The sequence below is a fragment of the Oryzias latipes genome, chromosome 5 (assembly GCF_002234675.1).
Source record: "Oryzias latipes chromosome 5, ASM223467v1".
NCBI lineage: Eukaryota > Metazoa > Chordata > Actinopteri > Beloniformes > Adrianichthyidae > Oryzias > Oryzias latipes.
Window position 1 is genome coordinate 32,178,780 of NC_019863.2, and position 25,073 is coordinate 32,203,852.

A 25,073-nucleotide genomic window follows, 5' to 3' on the forward strand; every position below is an offset into this window, starting at 1 on the left:
TGAAGGGCAAAAACGCACAGCAGGGCGGGGCTTATGCAGACTCAAATCCCTCCCACCTGTAAACCCTCCGTCAGCGATGTTGAACATGAACTTGGCCTTGAATCCGTTCCTGTCCTCCTTGCGGCTGTCCTCCGTCTCCTCCAGCGTGTCTCTGTCTCCGTTTAGGCGACTCTCCAGCGGCTCGTCGCTCTTCGCTTCGTCTGCGGCATCACAGAACCGCCAGGAGAACATCGGTAAACGTGGCTGAGGGTTACGGCGAGCAGCCGCTTCTACAAACGATCACGGTGACATGATTTACCGCCGTCACACACCTGGCTTGTTTTCCTTGTCTTCATTTTTGTCTGGCGGGGAGGCGGAGTCTCTTTTCTCAGAGGGTTTCACGATTTCTTTGGAGTCTGCTAGAGAACACGAACAAGCAGAAAATGACGTTTACCCGTCTGAAGCACAACAGCTTAGAGTTACCTGCACGACTCACCTTTTGGGGCGGGATGAGCGGGGGGCGTTTCCGTGGGCTCCGGTTTTGTGGGGGGGGGCTCGGTTCTGCTCCTGTCATCGCTGGTTTTGTCGTCTATGACAGCTTTGTCTTCACCGTCAGACGCCTTATCAGGGACAGGTTCTGGTTCTGTCACCTGTTTAGTGTTGGGGGAGGAGCCAAACTTAAAGACGTCTGAGAGTGACAGACGCCCATGAAGCTACATTTGTCCCAGAGGTATTGTCTGTCCGTAAAAAGAATTTGTAATCATAAGAGAGATTTGGAATTGAACTAGAAGGAGCTGAACTTCCAGGAGAAAAATGCAGGGTTGGATGCTATATATATATATATATATATATATATATATATATATATATATATATATATATATATATATATATATATATATATATATATATATATATATATATATATATATATATAAAATAAAGAAATGATCAAAGTTGATCATAAATAAAGTGAAAACAGCACAATAACAAAATAGGTATTTTTGTGAAAAATGCCAGAGCCGGGTATCGAACCAGCGACCTCATGCAGCAAGGATTCCCCATTTATTTCAATGAAGACAGAAATCCTGGAATATCTGGAAAAGTTCAAGGATCTGAAGGACCAAGGTCACAGCTGGAAAAAGCTGAAAGAGCTGAACATTTGAAAAGTTGAATGGTTGAAATAGATGAAACATTGTAGGAGGAGTTAATCTGCAAAACATGGAGGAAGATACTAGAATAAAGAGAAACAGGAAAACGATGGGCTTTATAGTATTCAACCAATGAGTCACATGACCAAAACCCGAATACCGCCGGCTGCCTTGGTCGCTGCACAGCAGCCGCCACCAGAGGTCCCACAGCGTCACACAGCTCATCCAAAGCTGAGCGTGTCACGTGGAATTGTTGGAGCCACGGCTCCTCTGTACATATCATCCGTAGCCCCTCCCACGTGAACGGAGCTCGCCGCTCCACGGCCTGAATTAGACGCCGACGTCTCCGTGATAGATGACCACTAGTGCCGTGGCAGAAATGCGAATGTATCGGCTGTCAATCAAAGTATCTGCTTGGACCAGCCAATCAGATGCAAGATATCCAAGCAGCAAAAATAAATACATAGATCTTTCTTCACAAAAGAGACGAGACACAATGGCAGAAGATATTTCCTGAAACTGATGATCATCATGACTTTTTTTTAATGCAAAGTCATAATGAAATACATCAATTAGCATATTTCGGGTCTCTTTTGCCATTTCATCCCGTCTCCTTCATGTAGAATACAGAAACTATTTTTAGCATTTTTTTCTACTTTTCTGTACTTCTACTCCTGGCATGGATATCCTCCATCTGATTGGCTGTTCCAAGTGATTGGGGAACGGTAAAAAGCTGCTGATTGCTTGATTTCTTGACAAGCAAAAGAATTGCAACTTTGGTTTCTTCACTGTAGATCAACGCGCGAGCTCGCATGTTTGCGTGATGCCTCGCACACGGACAAAGCGTCTTTGTAGTAACGAGACGTACACATTCCTTTTACAGGTAAATAACTTTTTAAATGATGGACAACGTTTTTCGACGAGTACTTTTACTTGTTTTACGGACAGACAATACTTGTACAACAAATCCTGGAGGCGTCTCCTGAGGCAGAAAGGATAGGAGGACGTTACAGAGAGGAAGAGGAGCACTCACTTCCTGCTCCGGCCCTTTTCTTCCATCTTGTTCGGTCGTCTCCTTGTCTTCACAGCCCCCCATCAAAGACTCCGTCTTCTCTGCAGCCCAGAAAGCAAAACATCTTAGCTTTACTCTGAAACCAGAGAAATCCTGGATGCTGCGGACTCCTCTGACCTTGAGGGATGGGGGTGCCGGGCCGCGTGGCGGCGGGGCTGGCGGGCGCCGGAGTGTTGGGATCAGAAGACACGCTCTCCGTCAGTTTCTTCAGCTCTATTCCGATGGGAATCAGATCAGGAGAACTCAGCTTACCGTTTACGTGTTCAAACTCCTGCACCTACGGCACGAGAGATTGACCATGAGACAGAATCCAAGCTACGCTTCCACAGGACATCCATCACCACACGAGGCAGACGTGACCTTTACCTGACGCTCAGGTTCAGAGCTCATTGGAAAACAACAAGTCTATTAGTCTGCGCAGAACAATCAATCGCCTCTAGTGAGGAAACACGGCAGGTCTAAAGACGACAGATGTATACATACCTTTAAATGAAGAAAGTGTCTGTTCCCGCCGAATGCTTTTACCATTACCCCAAACCTGAACCAACGATTCATTCTAAATAGAAAAACGGGACTCGCCATGTCACCTTCGACCTCAGGAAGAGGCCGCCATTTCGAAAAAGAACTCACCTTCAGTACCAGATCAAAATGAAAACTCCTCCCAGGAATTTCAATCTATCACCTGCTAACTCCTCGATCATTCGATTCAAACAAACTGTCTTTAAATAAAAATAAAACCAAGTACATTATATTTGGATATAGAAAACTGGAAAACATCTCTGAGTTAAAAATTGAGGATGTTGTTCTTGAAAGAGTAAATGAAATAAAATTTCTGGGAGTAATCTTGAATCATACATTATCATGGAAACCACACATAACTTATGTTCTCTCTAAATTGTCCAAATCATTAGCCATCCTACATAAAGTCAAGTATTTTTTAAACACAGCTATATTGTATATTCTATGTTGTTCCCTCATAATTCCTTATTTAACCTATTGTGTAGAAATCTGGGGGCATAGTTACAAGTCAAATACAAAACCTGTTTTTATTCTGCAAAAAAAGGCAATTAGAATTGTAAATCACTCTTCATACAATCAATCCACAAAACAAATATTTCCAAAATTAAGGGCAATTACATTTTTTGATTTAGTTGATCTTAGTACTGGAATTTTTATGTTTAAAGTTAAAAAACTATGTGTACCTGCCAAAATACTGAGTTTGTTCGAAATAAAAGTTAATAATTATGATTTTCGAGGTAAAGATATGTTTCAAAAGAAAGCGGTCAGAACTATTGCATTAAGGAATAGTATTTTTGTTCAGGGGGCCAACATGTGGAATTTATTATCAGACGAACGGAAAAATGCAAAATCCATACTGCACTTTAAGAAAATGTATAAAGTTAAAATGTTTCAAAAATACCTTCTGGACTGAGAGACTTTGGTGGTAGTGAGGTCATTTTGAAAGTGTTTGTTTTGTTTTTTGCTTTTTTTCCTTTTCTTTTTTCTTTTCTGATTTAAGTTTCTAGCTGAACGACACAATAGGAACACATTAGGAACGTGGGCGTGGTTAACCAAAAACCTCTGTTGCCAAGGAAATAAAAACATTTCCTTTTGCAGATTCTTCTAAAAATGAAGCAGTCCTATTCATCACCCCCCGGCGACCCAGAAATGTAGTGGTTGCTATGGAGATAACCCCAACAGAAAAGCCGCCATTTTGAAAAAAGTGTTTTGTTTTGTTTCTGAATTGGCAGCCGCTCAGCCATTGAGGGAGGGGCCAGCAAGCTCCTGCAATACAACAATCTCTTGTGGCTCTACTTCTCTTTACATTGGCTACTGGTTAAATGTAGAATGAATGTGTGAAATGTTCCTTAGAACGTACAGAAACTTAAATGGACGGGATGTGTTTCAGAATTGCAGACTCTCTCAGAAAAGCTGTTAGTTCGTTTCACAGCAACTGGTATTTGTTTTGAATTGATTCTAAAAATTGTACTTTTTCTTTTTATCTGTACACTTTAAAGCACTTTGTGATGTTATCTAGAAAAGGTGTTGTAGAATTAATTCTGTTTTTGATCCATAACAACGGGCTGAATGAAGAAAGGCTGTGTGGGAATGTTCACTTACGTCACTAAAACAGGGAAAATAGAGCAAAGAATGAGCTTCCTGTAACACACACTGACATATTAACAGAGACGTTCGGTTTTAGGGGGGAAAGTGTGAAAATGTTTCACTGTTTGAGTTCGTTTCCGGCTTATTTCCAACCCACTCCAGGGGGGGGGGGGGGGGGGGGGGGGGGATAAAACTGTTCAATCAAGATCTCAGCAGGTGACGAATGGGAAAACTATTGCAGGAATACATGAAAACTCCAAATCAGATTCTGATTATTTAATCGTTTGAAGTGATCCGTGAAGTTTGTCTGTTTTTTTTTTTAAGTCAGGTTTGCTGCTGGGAAGTTTTTCTTCTGCATGAAACCACCTACTGGGCTGTGGTACAGCGGCTACCGCTGTAGGATGCCATCAGCAGGTTATGGCCTCAACCCCAACCAAGGGTTTTATGACATGAGAAAGAGAGAGTCTCCGTATTAAGATGTCTCCTGACATCCCACTTCCTTTTCCTGCCTACTCAAGCTTTTCAAAATAAAAGAATTTCCTTTAAGTCTTGACCTAATATTCTTCTTACCTCAGTATATTTGGACGTATTAATTGTTCTAGTCACTAACTTTTCCGTTCAAATATTTCTCTTTCAGCTGTCTGGACACATTCCAGTGGATTCTGAATTCTTCCATCTTCATCAAGTTCTCTAACTTCCACCACATGTTCTGTAACTTTGTGTTTATTCGTGCCTCTTTCTTATGTTTTGGAACTGATGGTCCAGTGATTTCGTGATCCTCTTCTCTCATTGAGCTGCAGATAGCCCTTCCACGTGTTTGCCGCTCTGCGGGGTCACAGCGGATGATGGGCCGGTCGGAGAACTGGTTCTGCTGCAGGTTTTTCTTCCTGATTTACCGTCAGAGGAAGCTTTTGTCTCCACGGTCGCCTTCAGCCTCCTCAGCACAGCCTCAAAGTCACGGTGCCGGTCATTTCTGAGGTCCTTTAGGAGCAGTTTAGATCATCTGTCTTTAACAATCGTGACTGACAAAGATCCGTCAGACGTTTTTGCTCTTGGCAGCCCTTTTTTTCTCCATAAAACATAAAACAACAGATCTTAAAACCTAGGAAATGAAAGGAAACCCATTTTTCTGCCCCTTCGACATACTTGGAAGAAAGCATAAAAAGTGGGAAAAAGGCACAATATTTAAACATATATGCATATCTGCTATATGGCCTATAGATATGCATATGATTTACATCAAAAATGAAGTTTAGAAAAACAGACACTGCGTACCTAAAATCAGCAACAAGGTTGGTTGATTGTGTATTTTGAGGCATTTCTTTTCAAACGCGTTTTTTGAAGGTGATATAATTTCTTTAATTGATCATTTTATATCGATTTATATCTTGACTCTTTGAATTGAATCCCATTTTTCCTTATTTTTGTTCTAAATTCTGATCATGAGAAAATCCTTTTAGACAACAGTGACTCTGTCATGTTTGTGTGGCAGACAGTTCTGATCTGCGTTTTGCATTTGACGGACTTGTGAACTAGAAAAAACCCCTAAACCAGTAAAAAGGTCTACTCTGCAGTTTTTCATCCAATGAGCCGATAAATGTGTTTTGTCGCTGTTTGATTGCTCGTTACCTTCTTCCTGACCAGTGACATGACTCCGATCCTGGTGAGAACGTGCTGACGGGACAGGCCCTCTCGAGGGACGCCGTCGGCGAACGTTTCTGCTCCGTCGGCGCCCGGCTCGCATAGGTGTCTCATGAAGAGGGAGACGTAGGCTCTGGATGAAGCAAGACACGAGCAGCAGTTACAGGAATGTCATGATGGACACAGACTTCAAACCACCTTTGTAGAAATTCAAGGTATTTGACGCGGTTTGAACTTCTCTTTTCTCTACAAGCTTTTCTCCAAATCAACACAGTCCAGAATTTCCGTGCTGGGATCTAAAGACGAGTCGTCTTTTCCTCTTTGAGGCTAGCTCTTTCTGCAGTGACTGACGAGTCGGAACGGTCGGTGTGTCTTTGCTGTGGCGGACGCATCACCACACATCATTGGTGTCAAAAGGTCAGTGTTTTAAGCTGTGGAGATTTTCCTCAGAATTAGGGTGGTCCATCTAAAACCCCATCCTGGTTAGCACAGTGATGTCTGGAAGCAGCAACAGTCTGGTTGCAGCAGATACGCCGTCCGCATGCCAAACTGGACACGAGCTCCTCTGCAGTCTCCACCAAACAGACAAGCTGTGAAAGGTTTATGAGGAGGCTGTCTTTGAGGCCGGCTGCTGCTCCGGGGAGCCTTCAGAGTGTAATCACCTGACAGCACTCGGCGTGTTGCGGTGAATAATTGATCAAAAACCCAGAGAAGCACCTGAACTCCCGCTCGCTCTTCCCTCGCAGGTCCCTGACCAGCCAGTGCGAGTTGAAGGCGTCCTGTGGGGGCATGCCCCAGCGCATGATGGCATTGAGGAAGGCTTTCCTCTGGCGAGCGTTGAACCCCAGGACCTGGTGATGGCGAGAAGCAGAAAAAGTGCAAATGAGAGGACGCAGGGCAAACACGACTGACTGGAGCTGTCGTGATAGTCATATTTATGAATTTGTTCCTCAGCAGAAAAGCTGCAGAAAAGGGAAGCCTCCTTTGCTGCCATGAATGGAAACTAACGTCCTTCCTAGTTTTCACTGAAACTCTTTCCAAACCCCTCTGGGAAAAACACTGTTCGCACCTCGATGCTGCCTCCAACCCGGGCCAGTAACGGAGGCAGAGGTTTGTCTTTCTCGTTCTTCAGCTGCCGGCGAGACTGTCTGCGTCCCCCTACAACAGACCGAGCCGCCGTCAGACCCTCACTTTCCACCTCCACCCCAGGAGAAACAAGAAAACAGAGCCCGCCCACCTTCAGGTCGCTCCTCGAAGTCTTCGTCCTCGTCCTCGGACCCCACGGAGTACTCCGACTGATTGTCTGAAAGATCATCCTGCCATTCTGAGCCACACATCAAAGAGAAACAGTACATTGTGTTCGCTTCTGCTGGTGGCCACCTGGGGGCGCCATGACACTGCAGATCGCTACAGGAAAGCAGGGCATGCACGTGCACGGCCTGTGTCCTCTGGAGGTGAGCTGAGGGGCTCAGGGTGTCTGCTCTTAAAGAACAGAATCCAGCAGAGAGGCGGCTCTTCTGGTCACCAGAGACGTCGTCAGGCCTGTGAGGAGCTCCAGACCAGCATCGACGGGAGAACAGGTTCAGAACACCTTCAGCTCAGATCCAGAACCGGCACACTAACAGGGGCTTTACAGTCAGATTCAGCGCTGACCTTTTTTCTGGAGCCGCTCGCCTCTTTGCAGTTTTTTTATGCAAAAACTCCAAATTAGAGTCTTTGTTTGTGTTTGAACTCCAGTCTAATGTACTTGACCTGTTTGCTTTTGACAGCAGGATATACAAGTTCCTTTCAAAATAAAACCCATCCTGCGTCAAATAAGATCCTCCTGCTGCAGCAGATTTAAGTGAAATCTCATTTTGCTGACTTTGATGAGCCTTCCTCTCCTTTTACAATAAAATATTGGTGTAAAATCAAATTTTTACTAAAAATGTATTTGTAATTGCGTTTTAAGAACTTTGCAACAAGATGTTCTTTAAGCCTATTCTAATAATTAAACCGTTTACTTTCATTTTGACGTTAAAAGATTTAAACAGAAATGACTAAACTTGACTGATATGAACCAAAACTTTTTTATTCACATCTTTCAGCCTTTTTCTTTAAAGCCAAAGTTGCTCGCTGACTGGCGGACACAATAATTGCTGTGAGATTATTATTATTATTATTTTAGAATGTAGCATCAGTTTTGCTGCGAGGACAGTTCCGAATTATTTCAGCAAATGGTTCAGAAGAATCCGAGAGGAAAATGAAGATGCATAACTCCCCTAAACTGAGCTAAAGCACTGACAGCAGACATGTGGGTTCAGACGGAGCGTCTGGGCCTCCAGGCGGGGGGCAGAACGTACCTTGGTCCTCCTGGGTGGTGTCGTTGTAGTTGACCTGTTTGCGGATGCGTTTGCCTTTGCCCAGATTCCGGGCCAGATCCTCCTGCTGCTGCTCGTAGTGATGCCGCAGGAGCTTCTCCCAGTAGTCGGGGTCCACGTTCTCCTCCTGTTTGATGATCTCCCTCTCCACCTCCTCCTGGACGCAGACGAACACCGATCACCTCAAAATGTGCCTCATTCATGAAGAAGCCTGATCAGTGACTGCTAAATGTCTCTGATACGTGACGCTATCTAGAAGATTTTAGCAAGAAAGTCATTTGTAATGTTGGAGTCTTGACAGTTTGGGCACATAAAGAATCCGAACTTTAATGAAAGAAGCTCCACATCTCGTACTTCTGCATCCCAAACCCCTTCTGATGCTTCTTCTGAAGCCCAAAAGTCTCTCAAACCATCAGGGACATCGCCCGCTGGCGGGGAGGAGACCCCGCTCCGTCCAGCGCCTCCAAACCCTCCCCCAGGACCTGCAGGACGAAGGTGTTCGTACCTCTCCGTCCTCTTCCTTCACCACGTACTGGGCCACCTTGAAGGAGCTCAGGTACTCGTTCATGTTCTGAATGTCCGTGTCCTCGGTGGCGTCCTGACTGCGGTCCAGCAGCTTGGAGATGGCGTCGTCGTCGTAGTGGATGACGCTGCCCTCCTCTCCGTCTTTGTTATCGCCTGGTGATGAAGAGCACTGATGACCAACACGGACATGGATTGATAACCTACAGAACTTTTAGACATAATGACTTTTCTAATTAAAATCTTTTATGAAACCTTTTTTTTCACTTTAAATCTTATTTTTTTTGTTTCATTTGTGATTGGTGAGTCGTTTGGTTTGAAAGGTTTTATTTGACTCATAGTTTGTGTGATCATTTTGAGGACAAATCTATCCTAAAATGGGTCCTTTTAGTCTTATTTTAAGACAAATGTGGTCTGGAATGAAGGATGATTGAGCTGTTGTTGCACTTAAAACAGGATATTTGGGGGAAAAGGCCCAATTATATGTACTTTAAAGATTTTTGGAGGAATACACGTTTATTTTAAGACATAATATTTCCAATACCAGGGCAATATGCCTAAATATGATTGTTTGTTCCAAATGTCAATATTTATTTGATTTCAAACTTTTTAAAGAAAATCTTACTAAACAATTTCTACTAATTTTTCTTTTAAACGTTTTCTGAGAAATATATTTTTTTCTCAGCTTTTCATGAACCTTTCAGGAAAGTTATCCTTCATTTTAGATTTACTGAGGGAGGCCAGTTTCTTATCAAAGTTTATTTAAACGCTAAAAAGATCCCAAAATGTTTATTTAATTATGAAACAAAACTGGTTTACTTTATATGTTAAGTACAGTATATGTTTAGGTTTTTAACCAGGTTTTCAGATGTTTAAACGTCTCTTTGCTCTACAGGCTTCTGTCTAAATCACCACAGTCCAGAATATTTTGTCTCATGAAGAGCTAGGATCTAGAAATAAAGACATTATTATTAAAATCCGTCCATATTGTTTTGCTCCAAACTATTGACGATAGAAAAACTTGATTTGAGATTCCAAAAAAATCAAATTTCCCTGGTTTTTTTGGTTCACTTTTCAGGTCATGCTGGCAGTCATCGTCTTTGTTTTGGAAACAAAAATGTAGCTTTATGTTCTAAGCTTTAGATTTTTATGTGGATTTATCAACAAGGTATTTTCATTCTGTTCACATTTTGCTCTAAAACGAGTCATTTCCACATTTGCACGCGTTTATTGTCACTGTAATCAAATTAAACTACAATTAGATTCATAAAAATGTAAAAAAAACCACAAAAATTTGCTTAGAACTAGTTAAAAAAATTCAACTTGAAGTCATTCTAACAGCTTTTTAATCGTATTTTTTCCTTTCTAAATGCTTATTTTGTTTCTAAATTTTGATTTCTCGTTAGGTAGAAACGACGTGAGCGGATCATTTTACTACTTTCTAGTGAATTTTCCTTTTCTTTTCCTATTTTTATGCAACCTCTTTTTCGGTCATTTGTGGCGTTTTTTACGATGCTTTTTCTTTGTTTGTTTCGCCCCTCAGTCATTGGAGGATTCTGTCATGAGCACAGTCGTACCCATGGTTCGAGCCGCCTCCATTTCATCCTTGAACAGCTCCTCGGTTCCAAACTTGAGGATGTCGTCCAGCTCCTGTTTGGACATGGAGCCCGTTTTGGAGCCCAGGCCGGGCCTCACCACCAGGTGGGTCAGCATCATTTTCCTCTTCGCCACCTGAGTGATTCTCTCCTCCACGGAGCCCCGAGTCACAAAGCGATAGATCATCACCTTCTTGTTCTGGCCAATGCGATGCGCTCTGCTGAAAGCCTGGGGGAGGGGGAGGGGGGCGGGGTGAAGAGACGCCGACATCCGAAATGCCGGGGCTGTTTCGAAAAGTCCCAGCGGGGACGCGGTACCTGGATGTCGTTGTGCGGGTTCCAGTCCGAGTCGTAGATGATGACGGTGTCTGCACTCGCCAGGTTGATGCCCAGACCCCCCGCCCGCGTGGAAAGCAGGAAGCAGAACTGCTGCGCGCCCGGAGCTGTGACGCCAACCAACACGGCAATTGCATTTTCACGAAAGAGACGGTGATGAAGAAGGTCGGCGTGCGTGTGAAAGCCGCCGCCTCGTGAGCTCAAACCAACCGATTCTGAGGAAAACCCACCGTTGAAGCGGTCTATGGCCTCCTGCCTCAGGCCTCCAGTGATCCCCCCATCGATACGCTCATATTTATAACCTTCAAACTCCAGGAAATCCTCCAGCAGATCCAGCATCTTGGTCATCTGTAAACAAGACTGGATTTGAAGCCTCAAAGCTTCGTTTCAGCACAAAGTTCATGCAGGACCCGACCTAGTCCCTCATGCTTTCCGGCAGAAACCTTGACCTTTACCTGGGAGAAGATCAGAACTCTGTGACCTTCGTCTTTGAGCTTCTTCAGCATTTTCTGCAGCAGCGTCAGCTTTCCCGACGACTTCACCAGCAGGTTGCCGTCGTAGGAGCCGTTGGGGAGCACAGGAGCTTCCTTCAAGACAACATTTGGTGCTGATCATCTTAAAAATGATTCTCACTGGCAGCATAAACAATCCCCAAAGAATGAGCCCGCCTGGACGGCTCACCACAGCAGCAACAGGAAACAGGTACGGGTGGTTGCAGCACTTCTTCAGATCCATCATGATGTTGAGAAGAGACACCTGGTTCCCTCCACCTTTGGAGTTCAGGGCCTCGAAATTCCGGGTCAGGATGAACTTATAATACTTCCTGCAGCAGATAATGACACAGACGGGTGGCGGTCAGAGTTTGGGTGATGCTCCACTCCCCACCCCCCCACCGGACATACTTCTGCATGGGACTGAGCTCCACCCGGACGATCAGCTCCGTCTTTGCAGGCATGTTCTTGAAGACGTCGGCTTTCAGCCTCCTGAGCATGTGTGGGCCCAGCAGGTCGTGGAGCTTCTTGATCTGGTCCTCCTTTGAGATGTCTGCAAACTCTTCTAGGAAGCCCTCCAAGTTGCTATAAAGAGGATAAGTCACAGAAAGAAAAGACAACAGGAGATCCCACATGCTGCTGAGTTCCCCGCCCCAGAGAAGACGGCCGTGGGGGGCAGGAGATAGCCTTACTTGAAGCGATCGGGGGTGAGGAAGTTCAGCAGATGGAACAGCTCCTCCAGATTGTTCTGAAGAGGAGTCCCGGTGAGGAGCAGCTTGTAGTAAATCTTATACCCGTTGAGGATTCTGAAAAACTGATCAGGAGACAAAGATGATCAAGCCGTCTTTGCCAGAGTGAGTCAAAGCTGATCTTCTACCTTTGATTGGTTGTTTTTCAGTCTGTGCGCCTCGTCTACAACCAAGCAGGCCCACGAGATGGAGCCCAGGATGGCCTGATCGATGGTGATCAGCTCGTAGGACGTGAGCAGAACGTGGAACTTGATGGGAGTGTCTTTCTGCAGGAAACATCAGAAGGTTCAAACCAGACAAAGACGACGCGTTGCATTGACCTTCTGCTGACTGCTTCTTAAAGTCTCAGTCCCAACTGCCCCTTCTGGGTGGAAACGGGGCTCCCATGTAACCTGCATGAAGCACTAAGGCTGTAGAGCGCTCAGTAACCCGTAGAGAGAAAATGTTCATGTAGATTTTTCTTCCATGCAGACGACAGGTTGTAGTGAACACGCATGCAGCACGTAAGAGGAAGTTGAGCTGCGTTCACACCGGCCTCGGAAACATTTGAGCGACCATTTTCAATGAAAAGTCCATGTAAATGCTCGTTTCAGGTTTCAACGTTCAAAAATCTCGTATTCACGCGTCCCTACGCAGATCTTGTGATCGTTGCAGTTATCTATTACTCCAACTCTGTCATTTATCGGAATAGCAAGATTCACCAGATTTTCAGCGCTTCAACATCACGGACCAAACGTCTTCCAACTGTGAGTACAGGTGGTAGTGTCAGGTACCTACAATCCAGTGTGAACGCCATGTTCAGCGAGTGTCTTGAACGCGCGACATGTGCCCGGTATAAACGTAGCTTAAGGATGAAGTCGGTGAGATGCAGACCTGCCGTACAGATTTTTCCTTTTTTTTCAACCCGCAAATCCTGCAGACTCCACGAAGAGCCCAATCCTGCTGTTCACGTGATCCGTGCACGCTCCCTGCTGCAGCCTGACTGTTAGAAGTTAGGAAAGTAGACGATCAGAGTGTAGTTTGTGTCCCACAGACACTGGCACATCACGTGCACACCCAGTGTGCGCGGTCACCGTATGGTCGTAAGGCCACTATCCTTACAAATACTTCACGATACAATAACCACGTACACGACAATGTTCCATTTTCATGAAGTCTCTGAGGTGGACGTTTGAGCCTCAACATGACTGTGCTCCCCTTAAGATGCAGCCGCTCCTGTCTACGCGACCCCCCCCCCCCCCGTGAGGATGCATGTGACGAAGGCCTCAAGAAACATTCCATCTGCAGCTCCATAAAACCAGCTTGCAGAGAGCAAGAGCGTCCTGAGTGACAGCTACCTTCATCCGAAACACTTTGCGTCCAGACTTGACGGCGCTGTCCTCAAAGGTGAACTCGTTCTCCCTGATGATCGCCCGGCTGTCTTTGTCTCCGGTGTACGTCACCACATAGAAGTCTGGAGCCCACATCTCAAACTCTCTCTCCCAGTTGATGATGGTGGACAAAGGGGCGCTGACCAAAAACGGCCCTTTAGAGTGACCCTAAACCCACAGGAGAGACATTCAAAACCTGAACAAGACTAGGACTTTTTTCCATGACGTTTATAGACTGAGTTTTGTTTTCCACCTCTTTGTACAGCGAGTAGAGAAACACAATTGTCTGCACCGTCTTTCCCAGACCCATCTCATCAGCCAGGATGGTATCGGTCCCCTGAGCCCACGAGAACCTCAACCAGTTCAGGCCTTCCAGCTGGTACGGGTGCAGCGTCCCTCCGGTGGCATTAATGTACCAGGGCTGGTGCTCAAACTTGATGGTGGGCTGTGAGAAGGAAAAACTGCGACTGTAGAGATTTCCTGCAGGGTGTGATCATTACTTCCAAGCATGCGTCTGTAAAAACGTACATCTATGATGGGAGCATCAGGGGGAGCTTCTCTCTTCTGATGTTCCTCTCGTAGCTTTTTCCCTTTCCTCACCACAAGGGGGCGTTGATCCTCGCCTAAGATCTGCTCCCTGGCAGCACAAAGAAGTCCCACATCCAGCGACAGAAAGTCCTGAAAATGTTGGCGATCCGGTGAACAAACCTGTGGTCCCAGTAACAAGCTTTATGGCTGTCGTACTCCGGGACGTCGAAATCATCCACCTCCCACGTGCACTGGTCATACGGCAGGTCCCTCCACTTGATCAAGTAGTGCACATCACCGTCCCGATCAAAACTACACAGAAAAAAACAAAAAAAAAGGTTTTATTGATGAGGCAGCATCTGTTTATGGAATATATATCCTAATAATGTAAAGTCTGTCGACTGAAAGCCCTGAAACGTCTGAAGCATCACCCGCTCCCTGGTCAGGTGGTTGATGAGCACGCTAACCAAGAGTTCCCCCACAACTTTATTGGTTCTTGGTTGTGACGGACTTCCTTTAGAACGCTGATTTTAGTTTCTTTGAAAAAGGTTAAAGACATTCAGGTTGTTTTTAAATCCCTGTGTTGTTGGAAGATCAAGATTGTTACATAGTTCTTTTAAAAAAACACACACATGTATTTCACCCTTGTAATGTTTACTGTGCCCCAAACAGCAAAACCAGCAGGCTCACTATACTCCCACCACCATGCTTTAGAGTGGGAACTGAGTTTTGAAGGTTCCTCAGCAGCATCTGTGTTCTAAAACCTCTGAGATTTGGACCAATCATGAGTCATCTTTGGGTTTCAAATGTTTGAGATGAGAGATGAACTCGAAGGCAACACTGGTGCAGAAACGGCGGGTTCAGAAGTACCGCAGCTTCACATCGTCTCATCAGGCCTCTGATGGAAGGAGGGGGGGGGCGTGACGCGCTCACCTGTGGTTGAGTATCCGGTGCATGACCATCCACTCGGGTTTGATGCCGTAGCGGTAGAAGCGCTCCTCCATCACCGCGTACTGGGGGTCTTTGCTTTTCCTCTTCTCGTTGTTGATCTCCTCCTCCCCGGAGCCGTAGTCGTATGGGGGGGGCTCGTCCATGTCATTCTTCCTCTGATAGTTGCGGTACATGACGGTGTGGTACAGCTCCAGCTGCTCAGTCACAAAACACAGCAGGTTTTGGTCAAATATTCCAAACCCATGATGTTTATGTGATTTAAACTTTAGGAAAAAATTTCACTTTTGTATGACCCCCCCATGGCCAAACCCCTTTGATCCAGCCTCACTGCTATCCAGATCAGAGCTGCACATGACAAATTCATTAAAAATTAACTTTTTTCTAATGTTTGTTTTGTCTCCATGGCAACTATTTTATCTTTTGATCGTCTCTGCAGTTTTTAGAGGAATCTGCAAAAGCAGCTGGTTGAATCCTATAAATCCTTCAATCATTGTTTTCCTGTTTCCTTGGTTTTTTGTTTACCACGCCCACATCCCTAATATGTTTATATCATGTTATATCGTTTCATGTACCTGAGCCAGGGATTCATCTTTCACATTTTCACAACATTTCACTAAAAATTGTGCGTGCAGTAAAGAAACACGTGAGCTTGACCCGCTAACTTAAAAAAACAACAACATTATTTTAAGTAGCTTGATGCTGATGATGTAGAATGATGCTCGAAGATTTAGGAGGTGATAGATCCAAATCCCTGGGAGCAGTTTTAATTTGTACAAAGTTATTCAAGAACCTCTTCCTGAGGTCAAAGGTCAAGGAATCTTTGTTTGTGGTTATAGGCTTTAAACTGGTACCATGTAGGTGAAATTTAGATAAGTACAAAAAAAGCGAAGATTGCCAAACTCTGTGGACATCCCATAATAACTTTAAACTTCCTTTGGATATCCCCGACACGTGTGTTTTGTTTTCATGAGTAGATTTAGACATTTCAAGAAAAGATTTTGGCGCCTTTCCTTCCTTTGGATGGCGTCGGCCGCTGTGATGTCGTCTTTTTTGATTTTTGTTCATCAAGCCTGAAATTCATTTTCCCGGGTAGCAGTTTGTAGCAGGCGTCAAATTTTTGCTCAAAGGCGCAGAAAGGAAGAAGAACTGTGCTTCAAAATATTCTCTGCTCAGCTGCTGACAGACAGAAGCAGCAGCTGCTTTTGCTACCGGACCTGAACCGGACCTGAACTGGACCTGAACCGGACCTGAACCGGACCTGGAGTTCTGGCACCTCACCTGCAGCTCGCTGACCCAGGAGCAGTGCCAGTACGACAGCCCCGCCCACTTCACAAAGAACTCCCTCTCCGGGCGGCCTTTCAGCGGGGGGTTGCTCAGGGGGTCGGACGGCTTTCCGTCAGGTCCTGCCGGCGGCTCGGCCGGCAGCGGGGGCTCCCCCCACGTCCAATGCAAAATCTTCTGGACCTTTCCTTTGAGAGGGGGACACTGAGGGAGGAGGAGGTTTCAGTCACTACTCCCCTCCAGGCGGAACGTTCTACAGAAGCTTCCTGAGACGTGCAGCTCAGTACCGGGAGGAGAACTTGAGGAGAACCGTGAACCGGGAGCTTACCATGCAGCGGGGACATAACCACTCCCCGTTGGGGATCTCAGGGAGGGGCGGGTTGAGGCAGTGGATGTGGTAGGATGACGGACAGGTGTCGCAGCACAGCAGCTCCCCTCCATCCTTGCAAACTCTGCAAAACTCCATGTGGTCGTCCTCTTCCTCGCCCACCGGCTCCTCCTCGTCCTCCTCCTCATCCTTGGCCTCCCACTGGATTCCCTCCTTTTCCTGAGGCGCACAGAAAATATGAGGAATAAGGAGGATTTACTGACAGTTTGATCAAACAGCATCACACTGGCAAGCCAGGAGGGTAAAAGGGACAGAAAGTCCGGTCTGCTCTTGATGGTCAAAATGTGTGGCCCAACAGAACCACTCTAGAACCCAGATCAGGACCTAAGTTGGGGATTGACAGCAGAGGAGGAGGTGGAAGCTGCAACAATGATCAGAATTATCTGTGAAACAGAAAAAGCTGGATTAGTTTTCATCTCCTCTGCATCAGTTTCTTGTGTTTAAATATAAATTCTGGGTCAGAACCGGACCTCCTGAAATTTAGTTCAATTTCATCTGTGGTTCCCCAAAAAATGCAGACAAAAACAACATTTTGCTCAATTAAGCAATAAATGTAGTTTTTAAATTATTGATAATTATCGGTAATTGTAAAAATTACTCTAATTTACAACTTCCTCTAATAATTTGTCTTTTGTGGAAATCCTGGATGTCCATCTTGTTTTTATTAGAACTTTAGCTTCTCTTTTTTACAGATTTTCTTGATTACATTACACAAAAACTCCACAATAAACCTGAAACTGTCCAGAAAAACTCAGTTTTAACTAGTAAATTTAGTCTATTTTTACTGCAAAAATTGAGAACAAATTATTTTTATATTTTATAACAAAGATCAAACATGTAGAGACAAAATTAAAATGTATAATATAGTAATAATAATAATAATAATAATGGATTGGATTTATCTGCGCTTTTCAAGTCACCCAAAGCGCTTACATTGTGTCCATTATTCATTCACTCCTTATTCATACTTGGTGACGGTAAGCTACGGTTGTAGCCACAGCTGCCCTGGGGCAGACTGACAGAGGCGTGGCTGCCATTTCGCGCCTACGGCCCCTCTGACCATCACCGGGATCATTCATGCGCATTCACACACCAGTGGAGCCACACTGGAGGCAAGGAGGGTGAAGTGTCTTGCCCAAGGACACAACGACATTATGGCTGGTGGGAGCGGGGATCAAACCGCCAACCCTTCGATCATTGGACGACCCGCTCAACCACCTGTGCCACTGTCGTCCCTAGTAGTCCAAACTAAATGAAAAATGTTTCAAAAACTAGGCGATCCTCCACTAAACTATCAAAACACTACAATGATGTGTCTCAACGGTTGTTCTGTTTGTTTTAAACCAAAATATATAAAGATAAAAACCTCAAAGTTAGCATTAAAACTACACTAATGGGGCGGGGGGGGGGGGGGGGGGGGGGCCCAATCATTGGCAAACTTATCAAAGAGTTTAGAGCCTAGTCAGGGTCCCTCCTTTTCTTTTCTGTCTGGCCCAAACAAAAACCTGTTACAAATATAATTTATATAAATAAAGTTTAGTATAAATCACAAAAGGGGTTTATTCAAATATACACCTAGTGTGTCAGATTCATAAACCCCTGTTGTAACAGTCAAATATGTCCAACACAAGAGGCCTTCAGCTCTCCTCTGTCTGCTCAGCTGTTGGACATGACAAGTAAAAAAAAACTGTGAGGGTCAATCTTAAAATAAACGTTTTTTATACATTTTACAGAAATTCTTATATACTGTAACTGAGATCCACCCTGGTATGCATTTTATGTTAATGTGGAAAAACGCTACATGAAACACATCAAACTTCTCCTGAGTTAAATATTATCTTTTATGTTGAGTTTTTTTTTAAAAAGATCAGAAGGAAAAGTGTTTATCAGTCAAGCAGCGAAGTCTGGATCTGATGTGGTTTGAGTCCCTTGTCGGAGCCCCTGCTGTCCACATGCGGGTCAAACATCACATTGACACGCAAACCTAAAGAATTCCCCCAAAAAACTGACAGAAACAGACCCCCCAGGACCAGATCGGAACACTTTCTCATCCCAAAAACGTCTACCTAACACGATCCTGAAGGATCTTGAAGTAATTTCCCGTTTCATGAAGCTTTCTGCTGTGCTGAACGGGACCACAAAATATTCAGGATGCCTCTTTATCTTTGCTCAAATAATCAAATGTGGCTGAGAAGAGAATTGCTTACACAGTGGGGACAGCTCCACTTGCCCTCGGGGGCCTTCTCCAGCTCAGGGTCCAGACACACCAGGTGGTAGGCTCTCGGACAGGTGTCACACAGGATGATTTCTCCGCCCTGCTGGCAGACCTCGCAGTAGTCCTGGTGGTCTGTCTCGTAGCCGTCGCCGTCCTCCTCTGGAGGAGATGAAGACGTAGTTAAAGGAGGGGGGGCCCGGCGTGCTGGGGAGCGGCATCGGCAGGAGACGAGCGAGGAGGAAGGACGCTGCACGAGGACACCAGCTGCTACTAACACCCCCCCAGGAACCTTCTCTAAACCAAACAAAGCTCAGAGGAAATATTTCCTCATTACCCATAATCCATCAGCTGGGTTCCTGAGGCATTTTAGAGGTAACAACACAGCACTTCTGCCTGCATACTTTTCCTTTTCTTGCGCCCACGCCGGGCCTTTTTCTTGTTTGCCGCCCCGGAGGTGTCAGAAAGCACAGAGGCACTGTGGATGCTGATGTCGTCAAAGTCCGACTCCTCCAGAAAGTCCTCCTCGCTCTGGAGAAGAAGGACAAAGAGCTCAGAACTTCAGCGGGTTAGGATAGATGAAATCAGGAGCCAACAGCCAGAAAAGGGTGAAAGACTAATAATAATAATAAACTTTATTTTTCAAGATAAAAATGCTTCAAAAAATGCTTAAAAGTGCTTCACAGTAAAACCCAGAATATAAAGAGAATTATGAAAAATCAATAGAGATGTTTTTATCTGCTTTTTAGAAGAAAACACTGAGTCTGCAGATGTGAGGCTGAGAGGAAGGGAGTTCCAGAGGATGGAGCCACTGCTGCAAAGACTCTGTCACCTTTAGTCTGCAACAACCTGCAGACCCTGGTCACATGACCTCAGGGACCTGCTGGGAGTGGACGGCTGCTCGAGGTCTTTCTATAGACCAGTGCTCGGCTATTGAGAGCTGTGTGGGTTAAAAGCAGGAATTAAAATGTACTCGGACACGGATGGGGAGCCAGAGCAGCTGGATTAACAACTGGGGGGGACGGGTGAAAACTTGGATTATTAACGGGGGGGACGGGTGAAAACTTGGATTATTAACGGGGGGACGAGTGAAAACTTGGATTATTAACCGGGGGGACGGGTGAAAACTTGGATTATTAACCGGGGGGACGGGTGAAAACTTGGATTATTAACGGGGGGACAGGTGAAAACTTGGATTATTAACGGGGGGATGTGTGAAAACTTGGATTATTAACAAGGGGACGTGTGAAAACTTGGATTATTAACAAGGGGACGTGTGAAAACTTGGATTATTAACGGGGGGACGGGTGAAAACTTGGATTATTAACGGGGGGACGGGTGAAAACTTGGATTATTAACAAGGGGACGTGTGAAAACTTGGATTATTAACGGGGGGACCGGTGAAAACTTGGATTATTAACGGGGGGACGAGTGACAACTTGGATTATTAACGGGGGGATGTGTGAAAACTTGGATTATTAACGGGGGGACGGGTGAAAACTTGGATTATTAACGGGGGGACGGGTGAAAACTTGGATTATTAACAAGGGGACGTGTGAAAACTTGGATTATTAACGGGGGGACGTGTGAAAACTTGGATTATTAACGGGGGGACAGGTGGAAACTTGGATTATTAACAAGGGGACGTGTGAAAACTTGGATTATTAACGGGGGGACGTGTGAAAACTTGGATTATTAACGGGGGGACGAGTGAAAACTTGGATTATTAACGGGGGGACGTGTGAAAACTTGGATTATTAAAGGGGGGACGTGTGAAAACTTGGATTATTAACGGGGGGACGAGTGACAACTTGGATTATTAACGGGGGGATGTGTGAAAACTTGGATTATTAACGGGGGGACGGGTGAAAACTTGGATTATTAACGGGGGGACGGGTGAAAACTTGGATTATTAACAAGGGGACGTGTGAAAACTTGGATTATTAACGGGGGGACGTGTGAAAACTTGGATTATTAACGGGGGGACAGGTGGAAACTTGGATTATTAACAAGGGGACGTGTGAAAACTTGGATTATTAACGGGGGGACGTGTGAAAACTTGGATTATTAACGGGGGGACGAGTGAAAACTTGGATTATTAACGGGGGGACGTGTGAAAACTTGGATTATTAAAGGGGGGACGTGTGAAAACTTGGATTATTAACGGGGGGACGAGTGAAAACTTGGATTATTAACGGGGGGACGAGTGAAAACTTGGATTATGAACAAGGGGACGAGTGAAAACTTGGATTATTAACAGGGGGACGGGTGAAAACTTGGATTATTAACGGGGGGACGAGTGAAAATTTGGATTATTAACGGGGGGATGTGTGAAAACTTGGATTATTAACGGGGGGACGTGTGAAAACTTGGATTATTAACGGGGGGATGTGTGAAAACTTGGATTATTAACGGGGGGACGGGTGAAAACTTGGATTATTAACGGGGGGATGTGTGAAAACTTGGATTATTAACGGGGGGACGGGTGAAAACTTGGATTATTAACGGGGGGACGGGTGAAAACTTGGATTATTAACGGGGGGACAAGTGGAAACTTGGATTATGAACAAGGGGACGAGTGACAACTTGGATTATTAACGGGGGGATGTGTGAAAACTTGGATTATTAACGGGGGGACGGGTGAAAACTTGGATTATTAACAAGGGGACGTGTGAAAATTTGGATTATTAACGGGGGGACGGGTGAAAACTTGGATTATTAACGGGGGACAGGTGAAAACTTGGATTATTAATAGAATGAGGTCTGAAATCTTGGATGAACTGGTTAAAAGCCTTGCAGCAGCGTTCTGGAAAACCTGGAGCCGTTCTAGAGATTTTCTGCTTAAACGTGTGAAGATGGAGTTGCAGAAATCAAGACAAGAAGACAGAAAAGCCTGGATGAGAATCTCCATCTCAGGACACAATTGGACTCAGTTTAGCAATGTTTCTAAGATGATAAAAACAAGAACGAATAAGTGACCCGACATGAGAGTCAAGGGTTAAAACCAGGTCTAGAGTCACCCCGAGGTTCCTGACAGACGGACTGGTGGAGGAAGCAAGTGGACCGAACCATTGGACTATCTGGGGGAGGCGACTGTCAGGAGCAAAGACTCAGTTTTGGCTTCATTTAGTTGGAGAAAGTTGGTGTTCATCAAACTCTTGACTGAATCCAGACACATGCGTAAAATCTGTATTTTAAAAGCACGTGAGATTGTTTCGATTCTCAGAAGATCACGCACCGAAGACGCCTTCTTCTTCTTCCCGCTTTGGCCTGACTTTGATTTGGTCTTTTTGGGCTTGGCTTTTTTCTTCAGATCCTTCACGGCCTTGCTCCTCTTCCGGACCCCGGGTCCTGGGAAACACAGTCATCAGAGCCAGCCGGCCACCACTCACCCAGCAGGGGGGTCACAGACAGGCGAGCCTCACCCTTTCCCTCTTTGGTTTTGGCTTTTTTTAATGGACCTTGCTGAGCAGTGGGCTGGCTGCAGCTGACGGGCGTGGGCTGAGCCACGGTGACGGTTTCCACGGCGGCGGCCACAGCGGCAGCCACAGCGGTGGCGGATGCGCCCTTGAACGGGTTGTTGGCGCTGAACTCTCTCCATTTGGCCCCCAGCACAGTCATCATCTTTGACATGGGGATCTTCGGGTTCTTCTTGGCAATGAGAGGCCTGCAAACAAGAGGGGGGGACAATAATAAGCAGCTTTATGATGTCACAGTTCATCCCCCCCCCTCCCTCAGGACTGATAGAAGGGGGGCTTGATTTGCTGAGACTGCACTGGCCCTTCACTTCTGTTCTACTCGATTTGCTGTGTGCGTCCCGTTTGTGATTTGTCAGGGAACAGCTTGAGGTTTGGCCCGTGAACGACGGCGGGTCAGAGCGTGGAGTCCCAGAGCCCCCCGGCTGTCACCGGCGTGCAGCGAGCAGCTGAGGCGCCGCAGGAGCCCGTGCTCCACTTTGTCGGAGCACAGGCTCAGCAGAGCCAGACAGCCCCAGGTGAGTTCCACTCTTTCTACCGGCAGTGGATCTCTTTCTCAAACAAAACGAGCAGTGTTTGCTCGTCACGGCGCGTTCTCGTCTCACTGTGGACTCCTGCGAGAAAAAAACTCAGCTGGGGGAGTGTGACAGTCCAAAGGATAAGGATGCTTGCCTCAGGAACTGGCTGAAAGCCTTGTAGTTGGTGATGGTTTTATAGTCGTCCTCTGTGAAGCCGTACTGAACATCTTCAAGACCCCATTCATGCATCAGCTGGCCGGAGGATTTGGGTTCCTGTGGGGGCGCAGAGAAGACCTTCGTTACACAGAGAGGAGGGAATAAGTGATTCAAAGACATGCATTTTATGAACCGAAAAAGTGAGGGATTACTTTTTGTCCCCTTTTACAGAAACAGACAAATCCCACTCCGATCACATTTTTTCCAGTGGTCTCTTTATTTGGATTTTTTAGGCAAAAAACCTTCGTCGTTCTTTTCTAGGATCTAGTGTCTGCAGAGCTGCAGGAATTCTTTTATTTATTTTTATGTCTGATTTATTTAGAGATGTTTCAAATAAGAAGAGAAAGAAGACAAACTTTAAAAGACCGAATTCAAATACATAATTACAAAGAAAGAAAGAAATATGACAGAAGAAAAAAATAAAAATGTAAAATTAAAAAATAAATAGATACCATTGGTGCAGAGCAACCCCGTTCCCCTCCCTGTGTCTGAGAGCTCTCTGTTTACACTCTTACAGCCCCTCACACCGCCAACCTAACATTAGTGGTGCAATATCAGATCCATCCATCCGTCCAGTTCTGATCCAGATTCCAGCTCAGACCAGGAAAACAAAGACGTTCATGGATCTGTTGGTCTGCAGGTGGATGTAGAGCAGAATAGAGCAGAGCAGGGAGCCTATGGCCCCGCCCACTGCATTCTCTACCTCTAACTTTTTCAAACTGCATTTTTTTCATCTACTCCTGAGTCACAACGATTTCAATAAAGAAATACTTCCACAAAAACCCACTGGAAACACCACAAACAGGACTTTCATCGCTGTGGGTCTTTCAGGTGTCAGGGTTTAACCATCAGATGTGAACTGCACACCAGCATCCCTGCTGTCACTCCCATCTGACGTTATCAAAGGACCAATTTTCCAGCAGTTATCAGTCATCAAACCAGAACAACCTCCTTGATTTAAATGGTTCTAGTGTTGCACGAGTGGCCACTCTACTGCCTTTGACAGGGTCCCTGAAAGCAGCACCGCCCCCCTTTCCCTCATCTCACCTCTTCCTCCGCCTCCATAAACCAGGCCATTCCACCATTTCTATTTATGAGGAGGTTGCTGCAGCCGTGACACACTTTTGGAGAGGAATGAGCTGCAGTGAGTTTTGTTATTGAAGGAGAACAGGGTTTCCCCAAGCTCTGGCCCGGGACTCTTTCTCCTTTGGACACACAATACAGCCGCTATGTACAATTAGCGCAGTTTCCACGTAGGAAATTTTGGTCTTTCGTGATTCATGCGTGAAATACGTAATTGATGTGTTTCTTGCGTTCGTCATTTGTTCCTTACGTGAATTCAGTTTTGAGCTGTTAAACATTTTTGGTCGATTGAGCAATTTATGCTTATTTAACATAGTTTATATGCAATTATTACATAAATCTTGTACAATTGTGCGGGATTTTTGCAAGATGCATACTAAAATTTATGTCTTTCCACGATCGTTCCACATATGCCTAACGAACTTTTCAGGTATGAACCACCGGTGACGCTCAGTGGGGTTGGGGAGCCAGTTAATGAGAATGGTGGTCTCAGGTTTATTCTTCCATCCATCTACAGCAGTGTTCTGAAACCCAAACAAACCGAACCAGTTCCACCTGAATCGTTAACAGCTGAAAGAGATGACCAGGTTGGGGAGGGAGTATCTGGATCCCCAACCCCCAGCTGAGGACAAAGGACTCTTAACGACCCGAAACCATGTAGTTGACAATACCGTCCAGTTTCAGGTATGACTCCTCCCCCATGAGCGCATATATACCAGCTCTTTTACCAGCTAATTCAGAATGGACAAAGCCTCTGGGATAAGAGGTGAAACGTCTTCAACTTTGAAAAGTCCAGATGACAGCCCCTAAACCTACTACTATGATGGTTTATTTATATATATATAAAATCACGCACAGTTCAGAGGGAATACTTCCTCCCGCTCGCTCAGGTCTCTCGATCAGGTCTCTCACGGGGCGGTGTCTGGCACCGCGCCTAAGGCCAGGGTCCCTCCTGGGAGGGAGCCCGAGTACCGTAGGTGCGGCTGCGACTCTGGACGCGTACCAGGCCTTTTTCATGGATCTCCCCAGCTGCGGCTGGGCGCTGGCT

The 25,073-nt window shown here is 45.5% G+C and overlaps 1 protein-coding gene across 6 annotated transcripts in view; it reads right to left on the minus strand.

Moving 5' to 3' along the window:
* The window catches only part of chd5 (chromodomain helicase DNA binding protein 5), a 51,131-nt gene that overhangs the window by 10,989 nt on the left and 15,069 nt on the right, over nt 1-25,073 (minus strand). For 3 of the 6 annotated variants that reach the window (XM_023955307.1, XM_023955308.1, XM_023955306.1), the window contains 31 exons: nt 22,881-22,999; nt 22,158-22,399; nt 21,971-22,083; nt 19,137-19,263; nt 18,728-18,894; nt 16,461-16,679; nt 16,130-16,336; nt 14,834-15,045; nt 14,081-14,212; nt 13,901-14,009; nt 13,626-13,817; nt 13,340-13,540; nt 12,131-12,268; nt 11,946-12,067; nt 11,665-11,838; nt 11,444-11,585; nt 11,218-11,349; nt 10,993-11,110; nt 10,745-10,869; nt 10,409-10,655; nt 8,815-8,987; nt 8,292-8,466; nt 7,187-7,273; nt 7,019-7,107; nt 6,667-6,800; nt 5,938-6,082; nt 2,320-2,479; nt 2,164-2,243; nt 476-629; nt 312-398; nt 57-200 (listed from right to left, as the gene is read on the minus strand). In XM_023955307.1, the coding sequence (XP_023811075.1) occupies nt 57-200; nt 312-398; nt 476-629; nt 2,164-2,243; nt 2,320-2,479; nt 5,938-6,082; nt 6,667-6,800; nt 7,019-7,107; nt 7,187-7,273; nt 8,292-8,466; nt 8,815-8,987; nt 10,409-10,655; nt 10,745-10,869; nt 10,993-11,110; nt 11,218-11,349; nt 11,444-11,585; nt 11,665-11,838; nt 11,946-12,067; nt 12,131-12,268; nt 13,340-13,540; nt 13,626-13,817; nt 13,901-14,009; nt 14,081-14,212; nt 14,834-15,045; nt 16,130-16,336; nt 16,461-16,679; nt 18,728-18,894; nt 19,137-19,263; nt 21,971-22,083; nt 22,158-22,399; nt 22,881-22,999 (4,666 nt within the window). Of the gene's footprint in view, nt 1-56; nt 201-311; nt 399-475; nt 630-2,163; nt 2,244-2,319; nt 2,480-5,937; nt 6,083-6,666; nt 6,801-7,018; nt 7,108-7,186; nt 7,274-8,291; nt 8,467-8,814; nt 8,988-10,408; nt 10,656-10,744; nt 10,870-10,992; nt 11,111-11,217; nt 11,350-11,443; nt 11,586-11,664; nt 11,839-11,945; nt 12,068-12,130; nt 12,269-13,339; nt 13,541-13,625; nt 13,818-13,900; nt 14,010-14,080; nt 14,213-14,833; nt 15,046-16,129; nt 16,337-16,460; nt 16,680-18,727; nt 18,895-19,136; nt 19,264-21,970; nt 22,084-22,157; nt 22,400-22,880; nt 23,000-25,073 lie in introns of those variants that run through there. The other 3 variants (XM_023955310.1, XM_023955309.1, XR_002873334.1) reach the window with 3 other exon arrangements.